Raw genomic sequence first — 16,622 nt, forward strand, 5'->3', positions numbered from 1 at the left:
AGCAAAAGGAAATGATAATTTCCCCTCTTGGCTCCTTTCTAGGAATGAAAGTTATAACTTATGAACTCTATTTTTTTCCAGAGGCTAATGACATTTTCAATGAAATTAAAATAGGCCATTTAAAACTAAGAAAATCTCTAAAAAAAATTAACATCATGAAAACAAAAATGATAAGGGAGATTAAATTCTGCCATGTAGCCAAGTTTTCTAGTGGAAGAAACTGATGCTTGAAATAGAATTTTCTACTTTCTTTATAGTATCAAGGAAAGCAGGGGACAGAATGTGGCCTTCCACATGAATTAGATAGTATGTTTTTAAGTGACAGTCAATTGGCCAGGCTTACATGTGAGAAATAAATACATACAAATAACCTCTTCACCCAAAGTAACACCCAAAGTAATGGCTTCACGTGGTTACGACCAAAAAAGGTTTCTTCACAGGAACTAAAGCATGTGTATCCCCTAAGATCAGACTCAGAGCCTACTGAGTCTACATTTGCAGGAAATCCTAAATGAATTTACTTATGTGGTGTCCCAGCCCTCAGCAAGGTAAGAGTGGAAAATTGGCCATGAGGGGATGCTCCCCAGGCAGCATGGCATAGTCAATAAAGAACCTAGGGCTTCACGATGAATAATTCATCTTAGGTCAATTTTCACTTGAAAAGTCGTTTTCCTATTCATCTTTTAGACTCAGGTTCCAATGCTGCTCCGTCCTCACCTATTGTGTCTTGCACGTGGCAGTTGTTCAAAAGATAGGTGTTACGTGAATAAAACACCTGATGTAGTCCTCATTCAGCCTGAAGCATATTCTACAATATTGCCAAATAAAGAAGGACTATACAGTGAAGTGCAAGAGTCAACAGTAAGAAGGTAGCAAATAGAAAAAAGAGGTCTGACAGAATTATTTAAGCACTGCAATTTATACTGAAGTTATCTAGGTAATCTTGCTACAAATTCGGCAGTTGCCAGGAGGACTCTGATCTTGCCGTCAGGTTACCCAACAGGGGGAGACTGACTGACCTGCCGCATGAAGCTTTGGCCTCTGTGATCTGGGACATTTGCTAAAATCATCAGACACATCCATATGTAAATGTAGAAGAATATTTTCTGTGTTTGTGTGTGCCATTCGGATTTATCTGTACTCTGCCCATGATGTGGTGGTGAACTGCTAAACATAACTGATTTCAGATGTGGTCTTCTTGATGTGTGGTGCAGAATTTTACGTATGGGGCACTTAATTAGAAATTTTCAGTCACTTTACGGTCCCTAAGGCACTGAGTGTAATAGTCAAGTTTCTAATTTTTCCTCTAGTATATAAGTATTGGGGCAGGGTTTTTATTTTCTTGAATAAATTAAGATTTTATGTGTGTAAACGTAACTTCTTAAATTGGCTACTATTGCAGACATAAACTGAGTATTGTATACTTTTTTCATTTAAAAATTAGTAAAGCAAGGCAACCTCATTGCAGAAAACCTGGAAGAAAGGAGAAAAAGAAATCATCCATATACACACACACCACAGAGCCACCATCTCTCTGTGTTATGTTCTAGACGAACTCTTCCATACCATCTTCCGATTCACTAACTGCACCCCCGACTCTTCCACTCTGTTTAATTTAGAGTTTATTCCGTTTTCTCATGTTTTCTCTTAAATTCATGATTTCCGGTTTAGCTTACACATATCCCCATCCCCTCCATTTCTTTTTGATTAAAAATAGTTGTAATTTTTTTTTTTTTTTTAAATCATGTTGAACTAAGCATCCTTGGTCAGACTTGTCTACACAAATGATTTCACCTGGAGTGAATTCATGTCCGGTTGTTTACGTGCTTGTGCTCTTTGGAACGAGATTTCCTCATGTGTCTCTCAGTTTTGCTCTCCGCTTGTGCACACCCCAATCTAGTGGTTTGATATACTCCCCCAGCAGAGTTGGCATGAGTTTTTCTTAGTCTCTTCTCAGGATTAGGAAGGCACCACTTTGATGCCTTTGATGTCTCAGGCATCAAAGAGGGGAGGCTGGCTCCTCTCTACATTTTACAGAAAGCACTATTTGCCCCCACTGTCTTACAGAAACCAAATTCCAACCACCGCTCCCCGATCCTGACTCTGGGCCTGGGACTCCCACCCCCGTTCAACTCAAGACCTCAGTTCGGTGTACCACGCTGATTTTCTATTCCTATTTGGGGCTTCAAAGATATTTATCTTGTTTTTAAGCCTGGCTCTACCTTTCTGCTCTCTCTCTATACTGTGTCAATCGCTGTCATGAATTTGGAATAGAGGAGAAACATTAGAGTTTGAGCAGACCGTGTTAACTTGACTGGAAAGTATTAGCTGACTCCTTAACTGACTCTTTAACTACTGAAGTCTTCTATTGCACACGTCACTGTTGATTGTTCACTCTGCCAGGGAATCAACACTCCTCAGACTCTCTTCCCAATTCTGATCTCTTTTTAGATCCTCTACTCCTCACTTTTAGCCCTCCTCTCTTTTCATGTAATATTTCCTTCTTACAAGATCTCATCAATCCCCTGCTTTTACCTTCTAGCTACACTTTGTACCAGCATCCCAGGTTCCTTCCCCTGTGAAATCCAAGCATCTCTGCCTCTTGGCCCAGATGTAGCTCCCAACCCTCTATCATGGGAAGTGGTACCACTTCATCTACTCAGCCAAGTCCAAATCGGATAATAATTCTAGACCATGGTCTCCCTTATCACCCACATGTAATCAATTACTGAGTCCTAAATCTCTGTCTTCGCAATCCTCTCTGCAACTGTCTTGGTTCTGATCCTCTTATCAACTTGTGGACTATAGTCAATAGCATCAACGGGGAACTCCGTATGCATCTCCTTCCTGCCTTAAGTCATCTTCCCAAATGGCATCAGAACAATTCAGAAAAATGTACAAGTTCTTGAGCATGAAAAAAACCCCATGACCTAAAGCATGTCCACCTTTCCAGCCTCGAATCTACTATTCTCTGCCAAACTACCTGCAGTTCTCAAATGTACCTTGTTTTACATGTTTCTGCCTTTTTAGTATTCAACCACATTTCACAGCCCACTTGGCAGTGAGGGGAAACAATACAATAAGCAAGTTAATGTATGCAAACTACCTCTATGATTATTCAAAAAGGAAGTCCAATGTTTTTATTTTTTATTCAATGCTTTAACTTCCCAAACAAAGGTTCTAGATGGAAGGTTACTCAAAACTAAGAAAGGAAGGATGTGAGTTGGGTGCAAACTGGACACATAACCATTTAAAGTAGAAGGTCTTAAAAGCTCTCTTTATTCCATTATCAATAAATGCTACCACTGGAATGTGGAAGAGCTTTACAATATACCTCAGTATTGTATCCTAAACTTCTCTTTATATCTATTTCCCTGACTCAGTTCCTGACAAGTGTTGGGTCTTATCTTCTTTTCTCCAGTTGAGAGTCTGGTAGATAAAGTGCACACAATGAATAAATGCTAGTTGTTTCAGTCAACAACCAGAGGAATTCTAAAACTAAATTTATGAGACATCATGAAATAATTCTACCAAAATGCTTTAAAACCAAGGCATTCAAAAACTGCATTTCAATGCTTTAAAACCAAGGCACTGAAAAACATTTTCAATAAAAATTTAAGTAATAAGCTTTGGTTTCCTCATAAGTGCAGTTTCCAAGTTTCATTTAATAAATCAAGGTTGTTGATTATATTTGAAATTGGAAAGTTCCAGGTTGGTAAGTTACCTGACTAGTCCAAGTAGACCAGGTACCTGGAAAGGCTAATTCAGAAGGAAAATAATAATTGTTGGAACAAAAGGCTCCTTTTTTCCCCATGAGTAGACTGGTCAGTAGACTCCTTATTTTTCCATGAGTGTAAACATATTTTATCTAGGAAAAATCACTCTGAATGACATATTACTCTTTCTGTCAATATAACCTGCCAATATACCAAAGCCAACCAATAGTTAGAAATTCTTTTATAATGAAAACAATGCAAGACGAATAGTAATGACCATAGGATGAAATTATAGCAGTAATTGTGATCCATCCCCCTCCCCGCCCCCCCCCATTTCTATGGTCTTTAAAAAATTACATTCAAACTGGTGTGGATCACTACATTTCTAATTTCAAAGCATTTTCTGATTTAATTGTCTTCTAATGTATTTTATAATATAAGCCTCAAATATTAAGTATCAAAATTGAATTCTATAAATAAGCTAGGCCAAATTTTTTCAAAGCACCAAATTTACCCAGAAGGAATTCCACATTTCACCAGAAGAGGCTGAACGCTATTACTATAAAACACCAAGGAAAGTGGATGTCAGCAACTTTATGCTAAACATCTGTGTTACATTTCCATAGCAAAATGCTGAACGTATACATTATAAACCATCATAAATCAAAACTGTAAAAGACAAAAATAAAAACTTACAGCTCCTTTGCAGTAAAGTCGTAACTTCCCGGACGGAGTCCGAACAATCACTGACATTCTTTTTCTCGCGCTGAAAGAGGTTTTCCATAATGTGTGATCATACTGAGCATATGCATATATATGTTTGTCATGCCTCACATATTTTAATACTCACAGTGAAAAATAAATTTTACCAAATTATGAACCCTATCCTTCCACAGATACAAACCATCCTCTGGGTGTGCGGTTTGGGTACCTTTGGGAGTTACATTCTGTTTTGTAAGGCACCAGGGTACCATCCGCTGCCCCAAAGGAATAATTTACAAAATGGATCCTGGGAAACCTGCAGGAGTGAGGAGCCACCTGGGCAGAGGAGAGTTCTGGTTCAATGTTTTCAGATTTCAAAAATCTTTAAGTCAGTATCTAAGATGAATTGTATGTTATAGCTTTTAACACAAACAGAAATAATAATCCATCATTAAATACATACCCAAATCACACAGAAAGGCAAACACTAGCCCTTTAAAACTGACTTCAGCTTTCACAAACTGTTATTTCTCAATGATTCCTAGCAAGCCACCGGCAGCATGTAAAAAATCTACTCGCATTACCAAGCTAAGCTAATGAGCACGAACGTTTTAACCTTGTGTTGGCAATATAAAAATGTTACACATACAGCATCCACAGAGACAGCAAGTAACAGTGAGTAGAACAAACTGGCACAGCCCCGCATAGGATATGCCTCATTCGGAACCAAGTGTGTATCAGCATTCTCTCCAGAAACGAGGCGGGGGAAATGGACTTCCCACAGGCGTCTGTATCTATTTGTTTTACCTTGCAACATTCTGCGAAAAACGGAGATGAGTCCAATATAAAGTAGCCAAGATATGGTGTCCTAGCATACAGTTAGGAGTTTCTTTCCGAGGCGTCTAGAAATATTCAGTCCTCTGTGTCTCCATCTCTAATCCCCACTGTGTAGGTTCCTCCGACGGCCACCCCTGCACTTCGGGAAGACATTTACCTGGGCCCTCTTCACAAGGACATTGCACATTCTATATTCTGTCTCAGCCCTTCTTGGTGCCTCTCTTACTCCAACTTTAATGAGATGGTCCCAAGCTCACCAACTTTCCTGCTCTTTTCTTCTCCTGGCAGGACGCACAAATCCTGGGTAAATGGGAACCCTTTCTTTAGCATCAGAGTAGACGGATGGACTGAAGGAAAGTCGCCCTGCCACAGAGCTTAGGAAATCCATGACACGCTGTCACCTGCATGCTCCCTGCTGTCCTCTTTCTAATAAGCTCGCTCTCTCACCATCTGCAGGACTTGGAACACCTTCTCCATTCCCCAGGTCTTTAATGCACCCTCATCCTCTGGACCCTTGGAATTTTTGCAATTCACCTTGATGGAAGCTTCAGACAAGAATTCTTATCCTTTCCGCCATTAACACCTACACATTCACACACTTCCCTGCTGGTCCCCATCCTCTCTGCCTCTTTTCCTGACAACGGAGGGGGTATTTCTTTTCCTCTCAGAGACCTTCCTTTCCCATGTGCTATGAACCCCCTCTCTTTCTCAGTAACCTCACTCCTAAAGGTATGCTGCTCTCCCCCGAGTCTGCATCGTCCCCTTCTCGACAGGGTCTCTCTCATAAGTACTTAAACACGTTGGAGTCTCTTGCCTACAATACTCAGCCCAAACAATCCACTCCCACCGAGCCGTATCCCCTTCACAACTCAACTCCAAACAAGTGCTGCACACACCGACGATCTCTACTTACATCCCCTGTGTACACCCCCCACCCCCAGTGCATCCCCACCCTTCCCACCTGGCTTCTCTCCTGACCGTCCCACTGAACGGCTAAATCCAGCAAATATGGCCCACCTTCAGCTCACCTAACCTTGCTGCGGGTCTCTGAGCTCACCTAACCTTGCTGCGGGTCTCTGAGCTCACCTAACCTTGCTGCGGGTCTCTGACACAGATGACCACTGTCACCTCGGAAAAAAAGCCTCTTCTCTTGGCTCTGTGGTCTTACCCTCTCTTTATCCTCCACATCTCTAGCCACAAAGCAGTCTCTTTTGCTGATTCCTCTCCTTCTAATCAACCCTTAGAAGTTGGAGTTAGTCATAGTGCAATCCTCAGCCTTTCTTGTTTCCCTCACTCTATATTTCCAGGAGATCCAATTCATTTTTGTAGCTTTGATTACCATTTACAGGCCAACGACTACCACATTTATATCTCAGCCATTTATATCTCTCCTGTGTTCCAGGCCCTCACATCCAGCGCCCACCTCTGACACCTCCATGTGCATATCTCACGGGCATCTCAAACATAACAAATTCAAACACCTCATCCTGCACATCTATTCCTACCCCTGTATGTGCCATCAGGGTAAACGGTACCCCTACCCACCCAGCTGTTCACACCAGAGACTCCAACCCCTCCCTCTTTTCTTCTTCTAACTCCAATCCATCCCAAAGGCCCCCAGACATTCTTCCAAAAGGTATCTGGATTCTATCAACTTCACTTTCTTTGTGCTAGAATCATCCTAGTCCAAACCACTAATGTTTTCTCCAGAATCTCTTTTAAGACCTCCATAGTCACTCTTCTCACTTTCATCCTTGACGCCCACCCCCAACACTGCACCCTGAAAGACCCTAAACCCCTAACCTTGCTTTATTTTTCTTTGTGGTGCTTTGAGGTGTGTATTAATAAACAAACATACCCAAATGCTCATTGATATACTACTTATAATATTTTGCAGGCATAAAGCAAGTAGACTTAGTAAAAACAGCCACTTGGACTTGAAAAAAAAAAGGTGGGGGATACATTTTGGAAATACTCTATTACAGTTACTCATCAACTTCCCATGCATTTTCCCTTGAGCCTTTCAGTGCATACAAGTAAGGAAAATAGTGCTTAAATAATACATTAGACAGACCCCATTATTTTTGATATTAACCAATGGCATGTGGTCACTCCTAACCAAGATAGCAACCAAAGCTGGCACTGAAAAGGAAATGCCTTTTCTTTTTTTTTTCCAGTAAGTTACGTGTTTTTATTATTTTTTTAGTTTTTATGTAAATTCCAGTTAGTTTACATACAGTGTAATATTAGTTTCAGGTGTACAATTTAGTGATTCAGCACTTGCATGCATCACCCAGTGCTCGTCACAAGTGCCCTCCTTAATCCCCATCACCTACTTAACCCATGCCCCCACCCACCTCCCCTCTGGTAACCATCAGTTTGTTCTTTATAGTTAAGAGTCTTTTTCTTGGTTTGACTCTCTCTTTTCCCCATGATTGTTTGCTCTGTTTCTTAAATTCCACATGTGAGTGAAATCCTATGGTATTTGTCTTTCTCTGACAGACTTATTTCGCTTAGCATAATACTCTCTAGCTCCATCTGTGTCATTGCAAATGGCAAGATCTCATTCTTTTTGATGGCCGAGTAATATTCCATTGTGTATATATGCCACATCTTTATCCATTCATCAGTTGAGGGACATTTGGGCTCTTTCCATAATCTGCCTATTGTTGATGATGCTATAAACACCAGGGTGCATGTGTCCCTTTGACTCTGTATTTTTGTATCTTTTTCTGGATAAATACCTAGTAGGGCAGTTGCTGGATCATAGAGTAGTTCTATTTTTAACTTTTTGAGGAAGCTTCATACTGCAGAAAATGCCTTTTCTAGTCAGTGTACAAGCTTGCCTTATGTAGGAGAAAGTTCAAGAAGATAAGTGAACACTTATTTCCTTGAACAGCAGTGTTACTTCCTGCCTGTGGCCTGGCCCTAAGTGTCCTATTGTTAATGGTGATGCAATCTTTAAATAGACTATCCTGTCTGTTAACGGAGGCCTATTTGCCTTAAGAGCGTATTAGTTCAGAAACAATGTAGTCATGCAAAAATAAAAAGCCAAACTCCTAGACATATCGCTGATTATTACTAGAAGGTCTCTACTATTTGACCTTAAAAAATAAAGTTAAGTAGGATAACCTCCTCGATTTCTGCTTTTTCCTACTAAATCATAACTGGTTTTATACCGAACAGAGAGATGGGCATGGTTTCTGAAATCCCAAAGACAGTTAGATACAATACAATGAACGCAGAATTAGACTGCTGGGTTCCTAACTCTTGATTCGGCTTCAGTACACATAAATCCTGCTGCCTCTAAGTGTAACGATGTTTCCAGATCACCAGCCTAAGACTCCTGGTCCTATACCTCACAGTTGTGACACATACCAGCTTTGTTCAAAAATAATTTTACACTGCCTCCAGAAGTCATGTCTGGCAATACTCTGAAGATAGGTCTTTATGATTTCTCAGCAGCTATGACAATTACAAGCTATACTGCAGATTTTAAATTAATATTTTTTCTAAACAAATTTAGTTAAAAAAATAAAGCCTACTTTCTAGTTATTTAAAAGGGAAAAAAAACCCCCAAACATATGTAGAAATTTATCTTACAGATACAAATCACAGAGCAGATGTCTTACCTGGTGAATTCCAGAACATTGAGTAATTCATATCTTTCTTCTTGCCCCAGCTATGAAGGAAAGGAATACATGATTACATCATATTGGAAGTATCTTTAGCTTCTTGGAAAGAAACCCTATGCATGAAGTTTTAATGTAAAAAATAACACAAACAAAGCATCCCTTCCGAATATATCCTCTTTAAGTGAATTTATTAACTTTCAGGTTAAGAGGGAAGATGGAACATACACATTTAATTTCTGTCTTACCCAAAGTCTCACTAAAACTATAGTAAACACTTTAAAAAGAAAGAAGCTTACGATGGCAGGGAAATAAGAAAAGAGACAATAGCACCAGAAATTTGGAAGCTAGAACACAGATCAGTGAGTGGGATCTTAGCAGATCCAAGAAGGCTGAATGCTATAGTGGTCATGGGAAAAGCTGAGAACCCACCTGATTTGTACCATATGATCCTTAAGTGGTTTAAGGATGTGAAAAAGCAGTTAGCTCTGGAATTGTGAGGTAAAAAAGGGGCCTAAAATGGGGAGAACTGGGTAAGAGCCACTTGAAATGAGCTCTCAGCACCGGCCCTTCCTCTGGTCTAGCAGAATCTTATGTCTAGAATTGACTGGCACAGTTGAAGACATGGCATTGTTATCATATTCATATGAAATATATTAAATGCTGGGCCCCAATATCCCAAGCAGAAATGGGGAGTTACTCTCTGGGGAATTCAACAAGCCCAAGAGAAGCCTTAGAGGTACAGACGCCATGACTTCCCTAATGAATCCCCCCAGACCACCCTACAGTAGAGCTCAGGGTAGACAAATATTCCCCTCAGGCTCTGAACAGCCACATCTGCTTTCAAGTTCCTTCTTCTTAACCACGAGAGTACCAATGATTGACAGACATCGAAGGACATTAACATGGAACAGAGATATCCAAAACCAACAGACAGAAGCAATTTGGAGGAAAAAGAATTCAAAAACAAAATTTCCCATGGACCAATGAGGTTTCAGGTTTGGGTTTCCTGACAGGCACGAGGGGCTGGTGGGTGGGCCCTGGATGCCTCTGAAATTAGTTTCAACACCAGACTGAAGTGGTCTGTCACATGCGTCATATGTGGTATTTTCTGTTCTACATTGGAACTGATTACTGTGGCTTCCTGGTGGCATAAAACTTTTTTTGCAGAGTTTTACACCCTTGGAAATATTGCCGCATAAGCCAGGATATGATTTTTAAGGGGACCTATAAAAAAATGTGTGAAACAATAAGACTGTTTATAATAATCCTTATGTTTTTATGATTACTACTTATACCCTGGTTGCTGCTCTTTGGTAGTATGGGAGGAGACTGGCCTTATTATTCTGCATATTGTAATTTGTGTCAAAAACCTGGTAGAGTCTATCACACATCCCGTGTGCAAGGGCTACAGTAATTAAATGCTGCTCTTTTCCCCTAAGTGGAAAATGAGAAACTTTGGAGAAGAACATTTGAGAGCTGATATTTAACTTTTGGTGAAGCATGCTTTTCCCAAAACTATAATCACTGCAAAACTGCAGTGATAGTTTGAGACAATTTTATATTCTGGTAAAAACTATAGTTTAACTAAAGGCTTGTAAATGCTTTTTAATTAAGTGCTTTGTTACATGCCTGTAAAATTTTTTAAATGAAAATTTCAAAAAACTATCATTATTTCTCTCAGAGAATACAACATTCATGAAACAAGAACAGGATACTATTAAAAAGAAATACTGAAAGAACAAAACAAGCTTCTCAAAACCAAAAACATGGGAGCAGAAATTAAAAACAAAAAACATGAATAGAAAGTTAAGAAGATAAAGCTGATGAAAACTTCCAAAAAGCAGAGCAAAAAGGCAAAGGCATGAAAAGCATTAGTGAAAAGCTAAAGATCAGTTCAAGAATTCTGAAGAGAGAGAACAGGGCAAAAAGAGGGAAGGAAAATGGATTTAAGGAAAAATTTCCAGAACTGAATTTTCCAAATGGAAAAGGGCCCACCAGTGCTCAGTACAGCAGGTTAAAAATATTCCCACTAAGACACACTGCCATGAAATATCCAAACTCTTGGGAGAAAGATCCTAGAACCTTCCAGAGTGTGGGGGAGTGGGTAGGGGCAAGTCACAAAAGTTGTGGAATCAAAATAGCTTTTGATTTCTCAATGAGGTGTACTGGAAACCATAAAATAGTGGAAAAATCAATATTTCTAAGGAAAATAATTTCTATCCTGTAATTCTATATTCATCTGGACGATCAATTAAGTATAACAGTAGCATAGAAAACGTTTAGACTTGAAAGGACTATAAAATAAGTAAGTTACTCCCCATGTATCTTTTCCCAAAAAGCCACTAAAAAATGTATTCCACATAAGTAAAAGAGTAAACCAAGAACAAGAAAGTCATGGGATTTAGGAATTGAAGATCTAACACAGGACAGAAGTTAAGAAAGTTCTCGGGAAGATGATAAAACAATTCCAGGGTGACAACCGTGAACAAAATGGTGACCCATCAACCAGTGCATCTCAGAGCCCAAGAGTCAGGAGCTGTATTTATTGAGGACTATCACTACTGCGTCCTCTGCTTCCGGAATGACTTTTTAACCTGAAGAAACAAACATGATATGTGTTCTGTCAAAAGAGGGAAGTTCACTAGGAAAGAAGATTTGAGACACAGGAAATAGTCCCAAACAGACGAAAATCAACCGGGATTCCAAGTGTTGGAAACAGGCCTTAGAACAAAGTTGGCACGGACCGAAAAGAATGGTGAACTTCTAGAGCCATGGATGGGTGTGTCTCAAGGTAAGAACTGCCAACTGACAGATTACCTGGTGTGACTTAGTACACTTAGAGTGTACTAAGAAGATATGGGAACAATCACTAATAGGTAGAAAGAAAATTAAGCAACTGAAAAAAACAACAACAAGGTAAGGGACTTATATTTAGGAAATAAAGGAAAAATTATCTTCAGGAAATAATTTATATCAGAAAACATAAAATTAAAAAAAGAAAAAAATTCCTGAATACAACAATGTTCAACTGTGTATACTGGTACAGGCATAATAACAAACACTAAATCATGATTTCTTTAGTGAAATGAAACGTATATACAAAAAGGACACAGACATTAAATGCATAGTTTGGCGAAAACTGTGTTGTTTACAATGGTATGCTGGTGTAACCACCACCTTCAACGAGATATAGAACATTCCCATCACCCCATAAATTCCTTTTCCTCTCCTCTAATCCATCTCCTCCCTAACCCTGGGACAACCACTGTTCTGAATTCTACTCCCATAATCACTTTTGTCTGATCTCCAGAGTATGCACTCCTTTGTGTCTAGCTTTTTCTGCTCAACATAATGTTTTTGAGATTTATCCATGCTGTTGATGAATCCATAATTCCTTCCTCTTTATTGTTTCGATAGTCCACTGTAAGTATATATCACAATTTGCTTACCCCCTTCTCTTGCTGATGGATGTTTGGTTTGTTGCCAGTGTATGACTACTCTAAATAAAGCTGCTGTGAACATTCCATTAGGTATCTGTTTGTGGACATAAGCTTTCATTTCTCCTGGGTAACTGAGTACAACTGCTGGGTCAGGTGCATGTTTACCTGTGTTAGAAAACTCTAAAAGGCTTTCCAAACGGCTCATGCCATTTTACACATCAACTAACAACATATGGGTCCTCCACTAGCTCTATATTCTCATTAACATTTGGTGCTGCAATGTTTTTAATTTTAGTCTTTTTGGTGGGTATATAGCATCTCATTGTGATTTTAATTTGCATTTCACTGATGACTAATGATTTTTTTTTTGTGCTCAGTGGCCATTCATATATCTTCTTTTTTGAAATGTTTGTTCAAGTCTTTTGCATATTTAAAAAATTAGGTCTGAATACTTGTTTCACTAAAAGCTGTGATGTAATTACAAAAATATATAGTCATATAGTAATATATATTCCAGGAAGGGATAGTGAATCAAGAGAGATAAATCCTCATTTAACATAACAGAAGACAAAGTCAGTAGATATGTTCAAATGGAAGAATCAAAACAGTTATCATTTATCACATATGCTTTTGAAAATAGGAGATTTATAAATGCCTGAAGAAAGAGATAAAGTGGCTTCTTCTGAGGTAGAGAACCTCTATTTTATTATGATCCTTTGATATTATTTTATCTTTGAAGTTATGCACATGTTATTACTTTGATGAAAAAGAGACTTAAAACTAAAACTTAAAACTTAAAACTTACTGAATCTATAATCACTGAGTCCGGTGTTCTTCCAGTGAAAACAAAATTCAGTTGCTTAGCTGCTCTGACCAATGCTCCCTCATCTGTTTTAGGAAAAAAGGTGAAAGCAAATACATGGTGAGATAAAATAATTATCCCTAGTACAACAGAAATACATTACTATATTTTCTATTGAATTTTAAAAGAATTAAAATTCTGTTTATTCTGGCCCCTGTTAAAATCCATTTCTTTTGGGAAATCATATGACAATGCCAAAGGAACAAGTAGACTCATCTTAAGGTTCTGATTCTTGTAGGGAACCAGGAATCATATTTGACTGTTAGTCAACACACCTAAGAAAGGAAATTTAAATGTACCCTTGGTCCAGAATGTTCTATAAAAAAGTTTCTCAAAATAAATGCACAAGATTGTCTTATGTTTTATGCTTTTCCTCCTAAACCACTGAATGTAGAAAATCCGAATTGAGGATTCAATTTAAATGGATATAAATGCTGCATGAAACTGTACACTTGCAACTGATGTAACACTGTGTGTCAACTCTACTCGAATTAAAAAAAGAGAAACTTGGACAAAGGAAAAAAAAGAAAAGAAAAGAAATGGATATAAATGAACTGATGTTTATTTTATTATATATTACTTTCATCACCATATTATGTCAAACTTTCTAGTTGCTGAGGGTAGGGTGTGGGATAAGAAACATTCACATAGTGTCCATCCTAACAATATGAGATGTAACATTTCTTCTGCTTTTTAGGAATTTGGTACATTCTGCAAGATCACAGGTGCTGGTTTAGAATACAGTTAAAACACTTAGAAACAAAGTTCTTTAAAGTATGTTCCTTTCCTTCTTTCCTAAAATCTTGCAATCATCAAATTGCCCAATTTTACAGTGAAAATAGGTTTAAAATTAAGCCTAGGCATTAAATATTGATAACCATGCTAATACATATTTTATGGCATCCCTTTCAAATGGTGAACTTTCTTCATCCAAATAAATACACAACAAGCTCCTTGATTATCATTTCCAGAAGAGGAAAGCAAAATTGTTGTTTTCAAAGAAGGGAGGAGACCCTATTATGTGTATTAAAAAGTACTTTTTGTGTGAATTTTTTAACTCAAATTTCCATGCAATTTATGTCATATGCTAAAAATTATGTAGATAAGGTTATATATTTTGACATATATATATTTAATTCTGAAAACCAGGTTTTTCTAATTAGTAAATACATTTTTATTATCTAAAAAAACTTGGTTATTTTACTTTTTCAAATTAAACTGATTGTTTTCTAGACAACCTCAAATTTCAGAACAATTTTCCACTGGAAAGATACATTATAATTCCTTCCTTTGTACCTGGAGATGCTGCTTGATAAATAATCTTATCGCCTTCTCGCTCTGGTACTGCTGTGTGACAAACTGCCATCATTGTAAGAAATTCACATATTATAGGTGCAGTTGGCTGTAAGAAATAAACACGTAATTCAACCCTTTTCATTTAAACATTTTGACACTGATGACAGCAACATTACTTCATGTCTATTAAGACTACAGCTGTTAGGCACTGAAGGTGTGAGGTTACAGACAACAAAGAAGCCAATATCTGTTATGAAGAAAATATATTTTTTAACTAAAATCATTCATGCTTACACTCTTCCATTCATTTTCCAAACATTTACACAAAACAACTTGGTGTGTCAAATGAAAATAGCACAGTGTAAAAAAGTAGATAGATCAAATCCTGTTCTCAGAAGATAGGAGAAAAATTCTAAAATGCTCATTTATCTGGATCTAATTCCTGATTAGATTTAAACTTTTGGCATCTGATCTTACTGGGGTTCCACCATTTTGTATTGGGGTGATGATGGCAGGGGATTCCTCTGTAATGCTTTGTCCTTCCTCTCTCCACAAATGACAACCTTAACCTGATACATGTTTTACTAAATAAAAAGAATTGGTTGAGCTATTGCTGTGTACGATGCAATGGACTCTTAGAGCCTGAGGAAGACATAAAAGTGGATCCTTTCTGCAAGGAACTTAGAGTTTATAGGAGAAAACAAGCCAGATCTTTTTTTTTTCTTTTTTAAGAACTCATGACCTTGAGATCAAGACCTGAGTTGAGATCAAGAGTCAGATACCCAACAGACTGAGCCACCCATGTGCCCCAGAAGCCAGATCTTCTGCTGTTTGGTTCCTGATGGAGATAAATATTAAATAAAAAATATTCTTCTATGCTCTTAGGCTAAAACAAACAAACAAACTGAAAAACACATGAAGTGATTGGAAAGGTAAATCACAACATTATTTGAAAAATCTGTTTTCAGGTTAGTAGACAAAACAGACATGGTCCCTGCTGTGTGAAGCATAATTTGTGGGGAAGACAGAACACAGATAAAGACAAATATTTACTTATGGTGTGAAAGGACTATAAAGGAGAGAATGTGCAAACATCATGTAATGTATTTGGGCCAGTCTGTGGTTATTCGCAAGAGAATGTGAGATTTAAGCTGAGGTTTTAGCCTCATGAAGAACTGAGCCAAGAGCTTTGCATCAAGCAGGAATCAGGTAAGACTGAAAAGATCCTATAGAAAGGAAAGAATGAGGTGTGTTTGAGAAAATAAAAGCCAGTATGGCCTGAGGAGAAAGAAAGGAAGAGTGGCTCAGGTGAGGCTGGTGACTTGGGCAGGGGCCCGACCATTTAACTCTGTAAGGTAAGAGGGAAGCCATTTTATTTTTTTTTTAATTTTTTTTAAAGATTTTACTTATTTATTTGAGAGACAGAGAGCACAAAAGGGGGGAGGGGCAGAGGGAGGAGAAGCAGGCTCTCCGCTGAGCAGGGAGCCAGACTTGGGGCTCGATCCCACGACCCTGGGATCACGACCCAAGCCGAAGGCAGATGCTCAACCAACCGAGCCACCCAGGCACCCCCAGAGAAAGGTTTTAAACAGGGAAGTGAGGGGATGTGGTGTCCATGTCCATCATTCCCATTACCATGTGCAACAAGAACTGGAGGGGAACAAAGATGGATACAGGGAGACTGGCAAGGGCATGCTGGCAGTCTGGACTAGGGAGGGAAAGTGAGCATGAAGTAAAGAAGACATTTAGGATATATTCCAGAAGTCACTACTGACAAGGGCTTGGCCATTCTAGAGAGCTAGAGATGGACCCAGAAGGAGGTATCCAAAGCAGCTCTTAAGTTCCTAGAAAGAGAATTAAAATAGGTGATGGAGCAATTTGAACCTGAGAACGCAGAGGGAAGAAATGGTCTAGGTCCTGTGGATCCTGAACCTCATATTCTATAGAAGGCTCTCTTAAGAAGAAAGGATACAAAAAATAGCTGTAAGAACACCTTGCTAGAACTCCACCCAGGGGCACAGGTTAGTAAGCCACCTGTGCTCAAGGAGCTTTTATTGAGGTAATGAGTTCAAAATTAAGTTTTGACATATTGAGCTTGAAGTGATGATGAGAAAAGGTTCTGGGGTTAAAACTC

The 16,622-nt window shown here is 38.5% G+C and overlaps 1 protein-coding gene across 4 annotated transcripts in view; it reads right to left on the minus strand.

Moving 5' to 3' along the window:
* The window catches only part of ATP8A1 (ATPase phospholipid transporting 8A1), a 222,317-nt gene that overhangs the window by 108,290 nt on the left and 97,405 nt on the right, over positions 1-16,622 (minus strand). For all 4 annotated transcript variants that reach the window (XM_027597680.2, XM_027597679.2, XM_027597681.2 and 1 more), the window contains 4 exons: positions 14,489-14,594; positions 13,136-13,218; positions 8,888-8,937; positions 4,413-4,482 (listed from right to left, as the gene is read on the minus strand). In XM_027597680.2, the coding sequence (XP_027453481.1) occupies positions 4,413-4,482; positions 8,888-8,937; positions 13,136-13,218; positions 14,489-14,594 (309 nt within the window). The remainder of the gene's footprint in view (positions 1-4,412; positions 4,483-8,887; positions 8,938-13,135; positions 13,219-14,488; positions 14,595-16,622) is intronic.

Source organism: Zalophus californianus, chromosome 2 (assembly GCF_009762305.2).
Source record: "Zalophus californianus isolate mZalCal1 chromosome 2, mZalCal1.pri.v2, whole genome shotgun sequence".
Classification (NCBI taxonomy): domain Eukaryota; kingdom Metazoa; phylum Chordata; class Mammalia; order Carnivora; family Otariidae; genus Zalophus; species Zalophus californianus.